General features: G+C 45.4%; 1 protein-coding gene across 1 annotated transcript in view; it reads right to left on the reverse strand.

The window, feature by feature from the left end:
- Positions 1–17,430, reverse strand: part of LOC138493215 (phospholipid scramblase family member 5-like) — a 273,357-nt gene that overhangs the window by 143,252 nt on the left and 112,675 nt on the right. The window contains exon 4 of the mRNA XM_069620367.1: positions 15,506–15,726. Within this exon, the coding sequence (XP_069476468.1) occupies positions 15,506–15,726 (221 nt within the window). The remainder of the gene's footprint in view (positions 1–15,505; positions 15,727–17,430) is intronic.

Below are 17,430 nucleotides of genomic sequence, written 5' to 3' on the forward strand. Positions count from 1 at the left end.
TAATGAATGTTGTTTTATTTTGTATATCTATTGTATAATTGTGCAAAATGTTTTCTAAATGTAACTTAAAAAATACACAGTAAAAAAAAGAAATTTGAGAGTAAACATCTATGCTATTGTTACGCTCACCTGGCTCCCACGGGGGCGTCGATCGGAACTGGGTCGCTGTTGTTTCCACCAGCATGACGCGTAGCGCCGAGATGACTGACTGGACTGGCCACTCAGCCTAGTTTGTCTGGCTCACAGGAATATTCTTCTGCAAAGGAGAAAGGGGATTAACCACCCGTGGAATTGAGCGTTAACCCACCTTCCCCACCCCAGTTGTCTTCCCACAGATCAATATTGATATTTCCTCTTTAGTCTCACCTGATGGTTTGGAAGGATGAGCTCTCCATCCTGCATCGAATGCAGGGGCGCGTAGATGACCAGTTACTTCACTGGTGTGGAGGAATTGGCGAGTTCCAGAGCGGTATTGACTCTAAGAATCCAGACAAGGTGCCGTGAGGCGGTAGGTAGAAAGAGTTCAAAATGTCTGATCTTCACTCTGTCCGATTCCTTTCAGGTTGCCGGTTTGCCGTCACGAAGAGTTCCACGTGGCAACCGGTAAGATTTAGGTAAGTCTATTGTGGTTTTCCCCTATAGTCCTTTGTTTTCCCCTTAGGGGCCGGGGTACGGCGAAGATGCAGTGTAAGCTGCGCCGACCCGAGATGAGCTAATTACCCTTCTGTGGTAAATCAGGTAAGTCTTGGGGGAGTAGCTTGTCTTATTGTCCTTTTGTTTCCCCTTAGGGGCCGGGGTACGGCGAAGATGTTGTGTAAGCTGCGCCGACCCGAGATGAGCTAAGCACCCCCTGTGGTAATCAGGTAAGTCTTTGGGGGGTAAGTCTTTGGGGGGTAGCTTGCTTACTTGTCCTTTTGTTTTCCCTTAGCTCACCTTGTTGTTCTTGTCTCCCTAGGTGTCGGCGAGCGGCCGGGAGATGCAGCATGGTCTGCATCAGGTGGGTTTTTCTACTATGAGCCTGGCACCCATGGCGCCAGGACTGACTCTATGTTTATGAGCCTGGCACCATAGGCGCCAGGACTGCACCCAAACAGCCCCTAGCTGGGGTCTTTGGGCGCGCTCAAAATGGCATGATGCCTGCTTTTGGGGTTGCTGGGCCTGATCTGGTTTCCCGGGGGCAGGCATCATGACAGCACTCCCCCTCAAGGCCCCTCCTAAAGTCATTCTTCCCCTTGGCTTTGGTTTGTTTGGAAATTCTCAGTGGAATTTCTTCACCAATTGCGGTGCATGCATGTGGTCACTAGGTTCCCAAGACCTTTCCTGTGGTCCGTAACCTTTCCAGTCGATTAGATAAAAGAGTTTTGATCTCACTCTTTTTGAGTCCAAGATGTTTTTAACCTCAAATTCGGGCTCTCTGTCTATGAGGACGGGATCTGGTGGTTTGGTTCCTGTTCCTGGTTGTACTGGATTCAAAAGGGACACGTGAAAGACGGGATGAATCCGCATATGAGCAGGTAGGTCCAACTTGATAACCACAGGGTTAATGATGGCCTTAATGGAGTAAGGTCCTAAATACCTAGGGTTAAAGGTCCGTGTTCCCTTGAGTGGGATGTGCTTAGTGGCCAACCATACTTGGTCCGCTATCTGGTATTGCGGTGCTTCACTCCTGTGCAGATCCGCATCTTTCTTGTATTCCTTAGACTTTCGCAAATGTGCAGTTGCTTCTTTAAAGGCTTGTGTAATAACAGCGTGGAGATGGTCCACCGCAGGCATCTCTAAGTGTTGGGGCGAATCAAGGTCCGAGGTTCGAGGTTGGTGTCCATAGATGGTAAAAAAAGGACTTTGTCCAGTTCCTGAGTGTACGGAATTATTGTACGCATACTCGGCAATCCAAAGAATGTCTTTCCAAGTACCCTCAGACTGATGTAGCATACAACTCAAGTACTGCTCAAGAATCTGGTTGGTCCTCTCTGTTTGACCGTCGGTCTGAGGGTGGTCACTGGTGGAAAGCCTAACATCTATATGCGCCAGTTGGCAACATTTTCTCCAAAAATGCGAAATTAATTGACTACCCCGGTCCGAAATCAACACGGATGGAAAGCCGTGTAGGCGAACAATGTTTTCAAGGAACTCTTTGGCCAGGACTAAAGCTGAAGGTATCCCTTTTAAAGGAATAAAGTGGGCCATTTTGGAAAAAAAGGTCCACAATAACTAAAATGGTGTTAAAGCCATTGCACGGGGGTAGATCCGTGATAAAGTCTAATGACAAGGTATGCCAAGGAGTTGGTGGGATGTCCAAAGGTTGTAATAGTCCACCGGGTCTTTTCTTTTGACTTTTATTTTGGGCGCAATGCCACAAGACATGACAAATAATTTTATGTCTTTTCGCCAGGTGGGCCACCAGAATTGTTTCTTAATTTTAGCTTCAGTTTTTGCAATACCAGCATGACCTTCCAGTAAGGTATCATGTTAACGGGAAATGACTAGTTCTTGTAGTTCCTTTTGTGCCAGAAAAAGCCGGCCTTGGTAATAAGGTAAATCATTGGTGATAGAGTACTCCGGGCCTTTCTTTGCCCAGTCCTGTAAGGCACTTGGATCAAAGAGTTGCTGATCTTCTCTTGAATGTCCTCCAGTGTCTGTACTGTTGTCAGGCCGAGAACTCTCTGTGCAGGTATTATGGGTACGGGTTCTTGGGTTGTGTCCGTTTCTCCCATTTCAATTCGGGACAAGGCGTCTGCTTTTCCGTTCTTACAACCTGGTCGATAGGTTATCACAAAATCGAACTCGGCGAAAAACAATGCCCAATGGAGTTGGCGCGAAGATTGGGCCTTGGCTGTCTTCAGATATTGCAAGTTTCGGTGATCGGTGATGACCGTAATGGTATGTCTGGCACCCAGTAGGTAATGCCGCCAAGCCTTGAAGGCGGACTTGATGGCTAGCAGCTCCTTGTCGGTAATGGCATAGTTTAATTCGGGAGCCGAAAACTTTCTAGACCAGAATGCCACTGGGTGAAGCTGGTTAGTTTCGGGATCCTTTTGAGAGAGGACAGCTCCCATGGCTAGACTAGTTGCATCTGTTTCCACTATGTATGGAAGTTCTGGACGTGGGTGTCTTAAAATAGGGGCAGATGTGAATTTTGCGTTTAACTCCTGGAAGGCGTTTTCGGCTTCTTTTGTCCACACAAAGCGTTTGTTTTTTCGCAGAAGCGTTGTAATAGGATGTACAACGTGAGAGAAGTCCGGGATAAACCTGCGGTAGAAATTGGCAAAGCCAAGCATACTTTGTACTTTGACTGAGCTTGGTGAAGGCCATTTAAGAATAGCGTTCACCTTACGTGTATCCATCCTGATTCCTTTTGGGGTCAGAATAAACCCTAGGAATTCCACTTCGGTAGTGTGAAAGGTGCACTTTTCTAGTTTAGCATATAGTTTGTGCTGGCGTAACTTTTCCAGAACTGCTCGGACATGTTTTACATGATCAGATTCTGACAAGGAGTATACTAGGATATCATCGATGTAAACGACAACACAAATTTCGATAAGTTCTCGGAGGACATCATTCATGAAGAATTGGAAGGCTGCTGGTGCACTACATAGTCCGAAAGGCATCACTTGATACTCAAATAACCCGTACTTGGTGCGAAAAGCAGTCTTCCATTCATCGCCCTCTTTGACACGTACCAGATGATATGCCCCCCGAAGGTCTAGTTTAGTGTGTATGCAAGCGTCCTTTACCTGGTCTAGTAGTTCAGGGATCAAAGGCAATGGGTATCGATTCTTAATGGTTATCTGGTTCAGAGCGCGGTAGTCTATGCATGTTCTGAGGTCACCTTCCTTTTTGGGCACGAAGAACAAAGCTGAAGATGCAGGGGACTTGGACGGGCGAATGAAGCCATTAGCAAGGTATTGGTCTAAGTATTGGCGCATGTTAAGCGGAAACCTGTGCAGTTCCCTCTGGGACCACTGCAAACGATTTAGGACTACAGGTGTTTGGCAGTAAACCCACTTAGTAGCAGTCTGTACCACACAGATTCACTTGGTAGCTGTGGCTGAGCAGTCAGACTTACCCCATAGCCCATAGAACACATTGACATTCAAAGGAATTACACACATTCATATCCAAGAGTGGGAGAAAAAGAGTCTCACTCTTGGCAGGATGGAAAAAAACAAACTCCAGAAATCCAGCAAAGCTTCTGGGGGACTCACTAGGTTAGGAAATTCAGCCTAAACAGAGAATTCTCCCAAACAGCGCAGGTGAAGGTTTTCAGGCTCCGCAAGGGCATAGATCCTGCTGCAAGGAGGTTGTGCGCCGGGTATGAGATCTATCTAAGTGTTTGCCTGTTCCTTTTGGAAGACGTCCTGAAAATCTTGGTATTCAGCAGGTAGTTGCACTGCGGATGGAGTTACTGGGGCCAGGACTGCGTTTAAAGTTTTCTTTGGATAGCAGGTGTGCGCGCATTCTGGGAAGGATATCCTCTTCTCTCGCCAATCAATACAGGGATTATGTTTTTCCAACCAAGGTATCCCCAGTATTACTTGAAACTGTGGGGCCTTGATTAAATCAAACACCATAGCCTCTCGGTGCCCATCCTGACCCAGCAATGTCATCTCAGTGGTGGAATGAGTTACGGGCCCAGGGGCAATTTAAGTTCCATCTACTCTGGTGATGATATCAGAGGTGGTCGTTCGGGTGAGAGATAGATTCATCCTGGAAGCCAATCCATAGTCCATATAGTTTCCTATGGCTCCGCTATCAACGTATGCTTTTACCCCGTGCATGCGTGACGGTTGCTCCGGATCTACAAGGACCATGGCTATGGTGAAATGCGAGGTCTGAGTGTCCTTCTTTAAGCTCGGCAAGCGGACCTCTACGCTTGTCGGGCGTGGTCGTTTCCCAAGTCAGTCTCCAAATGATTTTCATCTGCTGCTCCTATAGTTTTCTTGGGTGGTTTTACTGGGCAGTTCCGTAGAAAATGACCGGTAGTTCCGCAATATAGACATAATTGCATTTGCCGTCTTCTTTCTCTTTCCTTTTGGGTTAAGGGTCCTCTAACCCCTCCGATTTGCATGGGTTCTGAGGCATCTGCTCCCTTGGGACTAGCGTGGGTTTTAACCAACACCCTATTTTCAAATTTGGCTCGATCAGCCTTTCTGTTTTGAAGTCTATGATCTAACTGGACCACCGAGTCTATGTATTCTGCACAGTCTTGGGGTGGGTTCACTATTTGGGCTAAGACATCTTTGAGTTCTCCCCGAAGCCCTCGATGGAATAATGTGATTTGCTTTACTTCAGGCCACCCAGTTTCCACTATTAATCTGTTAAAGGTTGCAATATAAGATAAAAGGTCCTGATTCCCCTGCTGTAAGGATACAAGTTCGTTATCCAGGGCCTGTCCTTGGGAGTGTCGGGCGAATAATCTTTCCATGCTTGTTTGAAAACCCTGGAAATCCCGAAGAATTGGGTCATCCTGATTGACTAGTGGAATAGACCAATCCGCCACACTGCTGCTGAGATATGACAGTACAAAGGCTACCTTGGCTTGATCGTTTGGGAAGGCTCCAGGTCTGCATAAAAAGTGCAAGCGGCATTGATTGATATATACGGCAAACCTTTTAGGGTCTCTGGCTAAACGTTCGGGCGGAGCCAATGGAACGGTTCCAGGTAGGTTTATGTGCACTGGGTTACTCGATGGTACAGGAGCTGGGCTTGCCCCGAGTCCTGGTAGAGGTGTTTGCCCAGCCTGGGCTTGCAATAGTTGTCTGGCCAAATCATCTGTTCGTTCTTTTGAGACAATCAGTTCTCTTCTGAGGGCATTAGTTTCTTGGCGGGCGAAGTGCACTTCGGCCCTTAATTCCCCTAATAATTGGGCCAACTGATCAGTTTCAGAAGTCTCCATGACGCCCAGGTGGGTGTTTGTGGGTAGGCTTTGCGTTCTGTTACGCTCACCTGGCTCCCACGGGGGCGTCGATCGGAACTGGGCCGCTGTTGTTTCCACCAGCGTGACGCATAGCGCTGAGATGACTGACTGGACTGGCCACTCATCCTAGTTTGTCTGGCTCGCAGGAATATCCTTCTGCAAAGGAGAAAGGGGATTAACCACCCGTGGAATTGAGCGCTAACCCACCTTCCCCACCCCCGTTGTCTTCCCACAGATCACTCTTGATATCTCCTCTTTAGTCTCACCTGATGGTTTGGAAGGATGAGCTCTACATCCTGCATCGAATGCAGGCGCGCGTAGATGACCAGTTACTTCACTGGTGTGGAGGAATTGGCGAGTTCCAGAGCAGTATTGACTCTAAGAATTCAGGCAAGGCGCCGTGAGACGGTAGGTAGAAAGAGTTCAAAATGTCTGATCTTCACTCTGTCCGATTCCTTGCAGGTTGCCTGTTTGCCGTCACGAAGAGTTCCACCTGGCAACCGGTAAGATTTAGGTAAGTCTATTGTGGTTTTCCCCTATAGTCCTTTGTTTTCCCCTTAGGGGCCGGGGTACGGCGAAGATGCAGTGTAAGCTGCACCGACCCGAGATGAGCTAATTACCCCCCTGTGGTAAATCAGGTGAGTCTTGGGGGAGTAGCTTGCCTTATTGTCCTTTTGTTTCCCCTTAGGGGCTAGGGTACGGTGAAAATGCTGTGTAAGCTGCGCCGACCCGAGATGAGCTAAGCACCCCTTGTGGTAATCAGGTAAGTCTTTGGGGGGTAGCTTGCTTACTTGTCCTTTTGCTTTCCCTTAGCTCACCTTGTTGTTCTTGTCTCCCTAGGTGTCGGCGAGCGGCCGGGAGATGCTGAAGATCGCGATGGAATGCGGAGATGCATCGAAGGCCGGTGAGTTCAGCGCGGCGCCGCGAGATGCGAGGTGATGCACGTGTGACTTCTTGCTTCCAGCTCGAGTGCGTGATGGATCAAGGATTCAGGTAAGGATTACTGTGATGCTCCTGTTCTAAACTCTTCTCCTTCTTTCTTCTTATTTCTAGGAGCTCCGGGCTTGAAGCAGGCCTGGTAGAAGAATGGAATCTGCTGCAGGCACGGTGAGCGTTACGCTGCTGGATGCAGAATAACGCGAAGCGTGTGCTGCTGTTCGGGCGTGGTTTAAATAGCCTTGGAAGAAGTCCCAGGTAGGTATCCCTCCATAGCCCCACCCGAGTAAAAAGTAGTCCCTCAGGTAAAATAGACCCTCCTAAGCCTCATTTGGCTTGAGGCCTTTTGCAGCATGGTCTGCACCAGGTAAGTATGCAGCATGGTCTGCATCAGGTAAGTATGCAGCATGGTCTGCATCAGGTGGGTTTTTCTACTATGAGCCTGGCGCCCATGGCGCCAGGACTGACTCTATGTTTATGAGCCTGGCGCCATAGGCGCCAGGACTGCACCCAAACAGCCCCTAGCTGGGGTCTTTGGGCGCGCTCAAAATGGCATGATGCCTGCTTTCGGGGTTGCTGGGCCTGATCTGGTTTCCCGGGGCCAGGCATCATGACAGCTATCTCTCTTACAAACTAGCCTGGCTAAACCATTAAGAAACTCACTAGGAATCCTAGCATCTGTCTGTCTTCCTGAGCACTGCAACCACCTTCTACTGCGGAATGTTTGTATATAGACTGGTCACAAATAGTATGACCATTATCTGTATTTGAGGGTTACAATATCTTCCCTCCACATGGTCGACCATATGTATTCTATCTTTTATTTACTCTGCAAATGGCTGACTGAAACAATCAAGACATCTGGACAATGGTTCTAAGATAGGTTCCGAGTTGTATCAGTGATTGATTCTAAGTGGGTTCTGCATAGTTTGTGAACTTTGGTCTTGATGTGAAATTCTGGTATCAATGAATCAATTTGAATAAGAAACCACATTAATATTTCCTTATTGATCTTTTGACCACACCTCTTGGTACTGAGTGAAGAATGTCTTAGTTAATTATATGTGGGGATCATATTTCCTTCTGTTATTTGGTTGTGTCCACAGCTACAGTTCTGACCCTGTTATCAGTGTTTAATTGTGCTTTCCTCATTTAATGCTAAATTTTGTAAACCCAATTTCTGTACATGCCCAATGTTTTTGTGGGTCTTAACACCTTTTGCAGTAACTACCCTGTCTTTATGCTGTAGTCCTTTGTTTGTTTCTGGCTTTTTTCCTTTCCCCATTCAACACTTTAGCAATTGGTTCAGGTAGTCAGGCGTCTCTTTGTCTCTGTCCTGGCTGCCATCTCTCTCTGCTTCCCTCTGCCTTCCCTCATCCACCTTCATCCATCCTCTGACCCTCGCTCCCAACTGCCCATCCATTTGGTTCTCATTGTTCCACTCCCCCCACATGAATGGAACAGATGCATTTAAGAGGCCCTTCCAGAGCAGCCTTGCTTGGGCAGTCAGTCGTCTAAGGGCCACAAGGCAAAGGGCAGATCCCGTCTAAGCAGCTCCACTCCATGTTTGCCCTTGTTCGCCCGAGACACATGACACAGACAGCCTACAGGGACTGATGTGGTGTTGAGTGGGCGGTGAGTACAGCCATTACTGTACCCCAGTAAAAACCCACCACTCCTATTACCTAATATATGCCTAACTGCACTTAGTCCAACTGCTCTAGTTAGCCTTATTTTGAATTTATCTTAATTGCGTAGGGTAGCCATATTTTGCATTTAGCCTAATTGTGTAGGGTAGCCTCAGCGTACATCTCGGCCCATCAACGTTAGTAGCCATATCTTCAATTTAGTCCAGTGGGTTAAGGTAGCCATTGTAGACTCATTTGTGTAGGGTAACCATATTCTGCATCATGTGTCTTCTAAAATTGTTCACCCTATGCCTTTGTGTCTTTTGTAGGCCCTCTCCCCCTTATAAATCTAGGTGTTTTCTAAAATTGTTCACCGTACATCTGAATCTGAGTGTTCCTGCAGAGCTGGGCCAAAATTGATTCTAGGTGATTTCCACTGTTGTGCCAAAGTTGCATCTGAATGTCCTTCCACTGCTGTGTCCAAGTTGAATGTGAGTGTTTCTCCACTGCTATGCCAAAGTTGAATTGCAGTGTTTTTCCACTGCAGTACTAAAGTTGATTCTAGCTGTTTTTCCACTTCTGCCCCAAAGTTGAATCAAAGTCTTTTCCACTGCTATGCCAGAGTTAAATTGGAGTGTTTATCCACTGCAGTGCCACAGTTGAATGTGTGTGTGTTCCATTGCTGTGCCCAAGTTGAATCTGAGTGTTTCTCCACTGCTATTCTAAAGCTGATTCTAGGTGTTTTCCAAGGTTGGGTCCCAGTGTTTTCAGCAGCACTGGCATAGTTGAATCAGAGTGGTTTAGTATTGGTGTGCCAAAGGTAACTCCAGGTATTTTCTTATACACTACCAAGTCTATTCTAGATGATGCCCCACTGCACTCCATATAATTAACCACTGTGTATCGTGTACCAGGGTCGGACTGGGCCCTTTTTTCATTTTATTAGCACTTTTGACCAGTGTATTCATCCCCCTGTCCCTCTGGCCGCCCCCAGGGACCCCTTTTTCTGGTGTTTTCCTTCCTACCCCTCCCCCTGACCCTCCCCCAGGCCCTGATTGGCCTAGTCTGCTGTATTTGTCTCCACGAGGGCTGATACTGACATCCAGCCTCTCCCCATACCATTTTGGTCCTGGTACAGGTAAGAGAGGTGCCCAGGCCTTTTTTTAGTTTTTGGACCACTTTTGCCCAGTGTATTCATCCTCCTGTCCTCTGGGCTACTCCCCTCCCGACCCGTTCATCTGGTGTTTTCCTTCCTCCCCACCTCCTGAGCCTCCCTCAGGCCCTGATTAGCCTAGTCGCCTGTGTCAGCCTCCACAAGGGCTGATCTCAACATCCAGTCTCTCTCCATACCACTTTGGTTCCTGGTACAGGTAAGGGAGTTGACCATGCCCTTTTTTCATTTTTGTTGAGGTTTATTGGCCAGTGTATTTGTCCCTTTGTCCCTCCAGGCTCCTCTGCTCCCCTGACCCATCATTCTGCTGTTTTACTTCCTCCCCCGCCTTCTGACCCTCCCCTAGGCCCTGACTGGCCAATCTCACCTCTGTGACACAAGGCTAGTGAATGGCTGTTATGGTCCCCTAGAGTAATCACTGTAGGACAGCCCCTGCCCATTGCAGCCCCACAGCAAAGGGCTCCATGGCAAAGGGTGATTACCAAATAAGTGGCCCGAGAAGTGCCTGCAGGTGTTAGCAGAGGAGGCAGGCTGCCACCCACTAATAAGTATACCCACCATTCACTGCCACCTAACCCCAAATGCTGCCCACATATTCTTCCTGAGAACCCACTGTTCCCCCTGCCCCTCTGCACGGCCCTCACCTCACGCTGATCTCAAGCAACAGGTAAAGCTGTGCTCGGCAGCTTACACCCGGCTGCAGTGGCAAGCCCATCCCACTCCTCAAGCAACTGCCAACAAGCTCCCTTGCTCCCACCTCGACTCATCTGGGTAGTTTCCAAGACATAATTCCACTCACAAACATAAGCAGAATCTGATAGTATCCACATGTGCAAAAAGAGGACCAGACAGCTGTCAATCTGCGTCAACAGACAAGGTAGGAAGTAATACTGATAGTAATTGCTACGTCAATGCTCACCCCATCCTAAACCACCACCTCCGGGAATAAGTACCTCACCCACCAAACTTACACACTAGGACACCCTCTGAGGAGTCCAGTGTACACCTACCCACAGGCTTACATTGAAGTGTCCATTTGCATGGTGAAACTCAGGCCTTCCTCCTTCTATCTAGAAATCTCAAATCTAGGCGTGTTTCTCATTAACTGCCATTCTGTCAAAACTCAGACTTTTCGCACACTATCTAGGAATCTCAAATCCATGTGTTTTTCTCATTCACTGACACTTTGTAAAACCTAGGCCTTTTCTCCCACTATCTAGGAATCTCAAATCTAGGTATATTTTCTCATTGACTGCCATTTTGGAACCTGGCCGTTTCTCTTATTATCTAGGAATCTCAAGTCTGGGTGTGTTTCTCATTGACTGCCATTTTGTGAAGCCTGGGCCTTTTCTCCCTCTATCTAGGAGTTTCGTATATAGGTATGCTTCTCATTGACAGCCATTTTGTGAAACCTAGGACTTTCTCCCACTATCTAGGAACCTCAGAGCAAGGTTTGTTTCCACAAACCACCATCTGTGAATCCTAAGCCCTCCCCCATTAACCAGGAACACCCAGCAACCACTGAAATCAAGTAATGATAGCCAGGTCACTACCCTAGTTAATTAGGAACCCATTGTCTTCTTCCCTTATCCAACTGTGTGGCTCTCTTTCAATGCCTAGTATTTGGCCAGCACCCCATTTAGACCATTCATCCATCGATACAGGAACACCAGAACCAATACACTAATTGGATAACCACCAGTAGAGGGTCTCCAGCTATCACAGCACGAAAAAGATAACATTCAAAATCAATCAAACCATACAAGCCCCAACAGGTGGGCTACTACCCCTGTAACCTCAATACCCAAACCATCCTACCGTCAAGGAGCACAAAATGCCCTGATGCAGAGTTAGACACTGCCTAAGAGAATCAGAAAAGGAACAAACCGAACAGATCCACACCCTCACCAGTAGAAACATCACCAATACAGAAAGCACCCCAACAAACACTACAGCCAACAGAACAAACATCATGAGAAGAGAAAAATCCCTAAATCTTACACCGTACCTCACAACAACCACAGCACCTCGACACTTCAATGCCACTTACATGTCCAGACATGCTGAGAACCTATTGGAACCCTGCAAAAACAGAAGAGAAGACCCCAGAAAAGAAAGGTACGAAACCAAGGCCCTCCGTCTGTATCTTACTAAAACACAAGGGCACGACCAGCAACCATATCGAAACATAGAAGATTATGAAGCAGAAGAATTCCAATCTATGACAACACAGAAGCACTCCAAATAAACAACCACAAGACAAAACAAGAATCAAAAAACAAACCTAACCACGTCAAAACGATCCATTGCAACCTAATCAATGCTAGACCAATGTCCAAACATTCCACAGAGGTTTACAACTTCCTGTACAACAGAGGTATTGACATTTTCTTCATAACCAAAACATGACTAGACGACAGTTACAAAATAACAATAGCGATAGCATATAAAGGAACACCTGGAAATTAAAACTGAAGAACCACTAAGCATCAGAAAGTGCTAATCCCTAATCCATCGCTTAACAGCAAACCCAAAAACAATCTCAAATTCATTCTGGTATACAGACCACCGACATACAATGCAACCGTCGTGGATGCCTTCACAGAAGCCATCACCAACCTAGCCATCGAGCAGGAGCATCTGCTAATCCTTGGAGACATCAACATTTGGTTTGACAAAGAAATCGCTAACACACAAAAATCACTAGCCAAACAACTGAAGACAATGAAACTACATCAGCTAGTCAAAGGAGCAACTCAGGCGGTGGGACATACACTAGATGCAATCTTTACCAACAAAAACCTCATTAACATGGTGCCGTCAATACAGATCCTCTGGAGCGACCATCTCATCATCCCATTTGTGATCATGCTAGCCACATCAACAACCAAACAATCCGACAAACTGACGACTATCATGAAAAGAAACTGGAGGATCATCAAAAATAGCAACTTAGTAGAACTACTGGAAATCAACAAACCCCTGGCAATGACACTAGATGAAGGTGACCTAGAAAGAAAAACATAATTACTTCACAAATGGATCCCCAGAACAATATACAAGATCTCCAAGGAAAAACCTTTCACCCCATCGTGCAAAAGAGCAACAGCAAAATCGCTTACCATGCTACTTAGCTCCATGAAAAGAAAAAATAGGAAGCTAGAACTAGAATGGAGAGTAAAAAAGAGCAACCAGGTGAAGAAATTACAATTCCAACAACAAATCCATTTGTACATAAAGGAAATCCATAAGGCCAAAAAGAAATACTATGACAACAGAATCACCAAAGCTGCCAACACCCAAAAATAACTGTTTGAAATCACAAACAAAATGAGAAGCCACCCTTGCTGCAACAACACACCGATATCTTCACTGAAACTATGCAGTGACCTCACCGAACACTTCAAAAATGGAATCAGCACCATCCAACATATCATACAAAGCAGGCCAAGCAACTACAACATGCAACCTACCCAGCCATCCGACGATTGCCAGAACAAACTCAGAAGCTTCCCCCAAATATCAACTGAGACATTCGTCAAGATGGTAAGAAATAGCAACAAAGCAGGCTCACCCATGGATCCATGCCCCCAGACATACACAAATCAATCCTCTCACAAGGAACACCGATGGAAAACTACAGAAACCTTTTCAACTCTCAACAGGGATAGTACCGTGATCATTCAAATTAGCATACATCAAGCCGCTCCAACTACTGACCCATCGCCAACATCTCTTACCTAGCTAAACTACTAAAAACATACATCTCTAGAATAACACAAGAATTCATAGAGGAACACCTGCTGGTGGATCAAGCACAAGTAGGCTTCAGACAAATGAGAGGAATAGAAACGTCACTCCTTTCAATCTGGGACAATCTAAAGGCTAATGCAGACTCAGAAAAAAGCACGGCTCTAATACTTCTGGATCTCTCTGCAGCATTTGACACAGTCAATCAAGACATCCTTATCGGAATATTGGAAGAAATAGGAATGGCAGACATAGTTGTACTATGGATTAAATCCTTCCTAACAAACAGAACAGAAACCATATTGATCGAACCATTCAAAACCACTCCAAGGGAATCCACCTGTGGAGTACCACACGGATCCTCTCTTTCTCCACTGCTTTTCAACATATACCTGACACCACTAATCAAACTCATTCAAAAACACAGCCGCACATGCTACAACTAAGCTGATGACACACAGATCTACAAAATACAGGGTACACAGGAAATAAACACAATGCTATAAGGCGGCCTACAAGAAATCTACAGCTGGATGAACACCAACAGCCTCAAACTCAACCCAGGCAAAACAGAAATAGTGATCATATGCAAAAGCAAGGAAAACAATCACTACATCCCATGGCCAGCGGAACTGGGAACAGCACCAACTCCATCAACGATAGTAAAGAACATGGGAGCCTTGATGGACAACAACCTCCTAAAACTTGAGCCACAAGAAAAGGCCATAATAAAGACATGTTTCTTCCTCCTAGACATGGTAAAAAACTACCATTCCTCTCTTTCACCCACAAAACACTCACCATCATCGCACTTATCATGTCCAGAGCAGACTACGCTAACAGCCTATACTTAGGAAAGCCAGAACGACTATTAAATAAACTTCAGTGCATCCAAAACGCTGCATCCAGACTCCTGCTCAAACTACCACAAAGAAAACACTTTACCCCAGCACCGAAAGCGCTACACTGGCTACAAATAAAACAGCGAATAAAGTTCAAAACAATCTGCATAAAGCACAGAGCAATCCACGGCCAAGCAGCAGAGTTCCTAAATGAGAAAATAACCGTCTACCACCTGGCAAGTCCACTCAGATCAAGCAACGACATTCGCTTAGAACATAAACCATAAAATAAAAGAAAATTATGTGGATCATCTTTCTCTCACATAGCAGCAATAACCGGGAATGACCTACCAAAAAACGTACACAACACGAGGGGTCATCTGGAATTCAGAAAACTGCTCTAAATGTGGCTCTTTGCTCAAGAACCAGAAGGAAATGTCTAGGAAGCATAGACTCAGTGGGAAACATGAATCCCAGGGAGTAACCCTTGACCCCTAACTTAATCTTTCCTATCCAGAGGGCAGGGGGAGGACGTCCCAACCCCACCTTGCCCACATACAAGTAGTCCAATGAGGAAATGTAGGGAGGTAATGACCCACACAAGATGGGCTGGGAGTGACCAGAATCCTCTTACCCTAACATCGCCAACCCCTGGGTGGGAGAACACACCTGCATCAGCCAGATACACATACCACTAGAGTAACTCAGAGGATAACTGCCTCTCCTCAATGTGCCTGCCAACAAGACGGACAAACAACATGACCAATCACACAGGATAATCATAGATATTGAGGGCTGAAATGCAAAGCGAAAGAGGTTAAAAAAACGCTAACCAAACTCTAAAACCTCAACTTTCTGCACACACTTCTTATACAGAAACTCGCACAAACACTCCTCTGCACAGCAATCTGCATGTACTTCACCACATTGCAACAACAGACAAACAACACATAATTTGTCACAACAGCACACTGGGAAGTCACACAGACCCACAAACCGCACTTTTGCTCAGCGAATGGTACAAATCGAACTGAAGCTACCAATAGGACATCAAAAACTCTCACTCTCCTATGTCCACTAGACCCTACTAACCTATTTCCCTACCCCTTCCCAGATCGGCCAGAGCGCCTGCAGACCACTCCAGTAGTGACAGTGCGTGGTACAAATACCTTTAACATTAACATTAGAATTAAAATAAAATATCTCAGAATACAAAATAATTCAACATAATAAACTATCTCTGTATTCCATATTCACTGACCTTTTGTAGATAGCAAGGAATCCAGCAGGTATTACATCGTAAGGGTCGAATGACGTGGATAACCTCCTGGCCCTTATTGTCTGCAATTCTCATGGTGAATGATCGTATTGGTCCACAGAAAGTACGATCGAAGAACTGATTTTCCTCAATTGCAAAATAAACTCTTTGGCCCAAGTTGTTTTTGATCTCATATTTATTGCTGGTCTCAGTTCCAAGTAACACTAATAAAGTAAAGTACACGACATAATTGTTTAGCCTTCAAATGATAAGGAGCTTGCAAAATAAAGATTTGGTAGTGGATGGATAAATAAATATACAGGAACTGTGGTACGGGGACTTTTAATACATAGACATAATACATACATTGTTTATCACAGGCATTCAAGAAAGTTGACATTTTATGTCGCTCATTTTAGAACATCATCACATACCACTTAAGGAGAACTATGATATATCGGAAAGAGACAGAAGAGACAGAGAGGATTGTCCTAAATATCCAAACTCTGGAACTTTCTTCAAAAGGGAATTGGCACAATCCAGCATCACCTTACAATGCAAAAAACACACAAGTCAAGGCTTTTGCAACCTAGCTCACCCAAGACCAACCATTATGAGCCAATTCCAAGTGATGTTTGAACAGAATCAAGATGTGTTGTTTTCTTAACTTATCTACTACCAAGATTCCTATTCTGACTCTAGTTTTCTCTCCTACAGTTCCTCCTTTCTTTGTTGCTTTCTGGCCTATGCTCTTTCCCATTGAATTATATTTCAAATTCTGCCACTTGTCTTTTTTTTGGTTCCTCTCTGTTTGCCTAGTGCCACACGCCTTTGATCAATAGGTTGCTAATTTTCAGATCCATTGTCCTTGTATTATTTTTACATGTATCCATGTGGTAGCTACCACTTATCTCACTTCTCAGATTTTCATTTATTCCCACTGCTGGTGTTTTCAGTCCACTGCCCCTTGCTTACATTTTGTTTCTATCACTCTTGCTCATTCCCATTTGCGTTCTTTTTATCTCCTTGCCCCTACACTATGAACTTTTTGCTTTAACCCCTTTGCTCAGCTTCTACTTCTTCAATTCTTCTCCTTAAGCTATTCCTCTTTCATTTTCTAGTCAATAAGAAAGTGATAACATGTTGCTTGAGTTTTATCATTTATTGTGCCGTTATTTTGTAATTTTGTACAAGGCTTAGGTGTAATCATGACAGCAGCATTATTTAAATTCAATACATTAAAAAAATCAAATCAAATGTCACCCATTGACATACTAGCAGGAGATAAACAAATACATGTTACAACAAATACATGTTTGTAATCAATTCTTCACAATCGGGTAAACTTGAAAACAATTTCAAGGAAAACATCTAAATGCAAAATTTATATCAAGGTTTGTGGAAACTTGTGAAAACAATTCTGAATATTAAATCATTTGTCATCAATGTATTTAACAAAAAAAAATTCCTAGAAAATAATGTCAATCCATTCACAAAATAAACAGATTACATTCCACATATTCACAACAAACATGTGCAGTAAATCATAGACTGTCGGGCTGATTCATGGATTAAATGTGCGCCGAAAAGGGGAGCGTAAGCGCGAAAATCGCAGCGCACGTGTGCCAAAGCCGTGCACATCGATTCATGGAATACTGTGCGCGTGTAAATCCTGGGATGTGCGCTAAAATCGTGGTTGGCGCATGCAGGCGCACACGTCATTAAACGGCGTGTGCTACACGCACAGGGAAAGCGCACATAGCGCAGCGCACAGAACAAAAGTGGGCGGAACACGGGGTGTAATACGTGGAATGGGGAACAACATACGAAAATGTGGGCGTTACTGGGGCAGTACAGGAGATAAATGCTCGCAACGTCCACACACGCGCCAACAACACGTATTCATGGAATCGAACGGGGGAAAGGCG

Source organism: Ambystoma mexicanum, chromosome 10, assembly GCF_040938575.1.
Source record: "Ambystoma mexicanum isolate Mex_15411 chromosome 10, UKY_AmexF1_1, whole genome shotgun sequence".
In the NCBI taxonomy this organism is placed as follows: Eukaryota; Metazoa; Chordata; class Amphibia; order Caudata; family Ambystomatidae; genus Ambystoma; species Ambystoma mexicanum.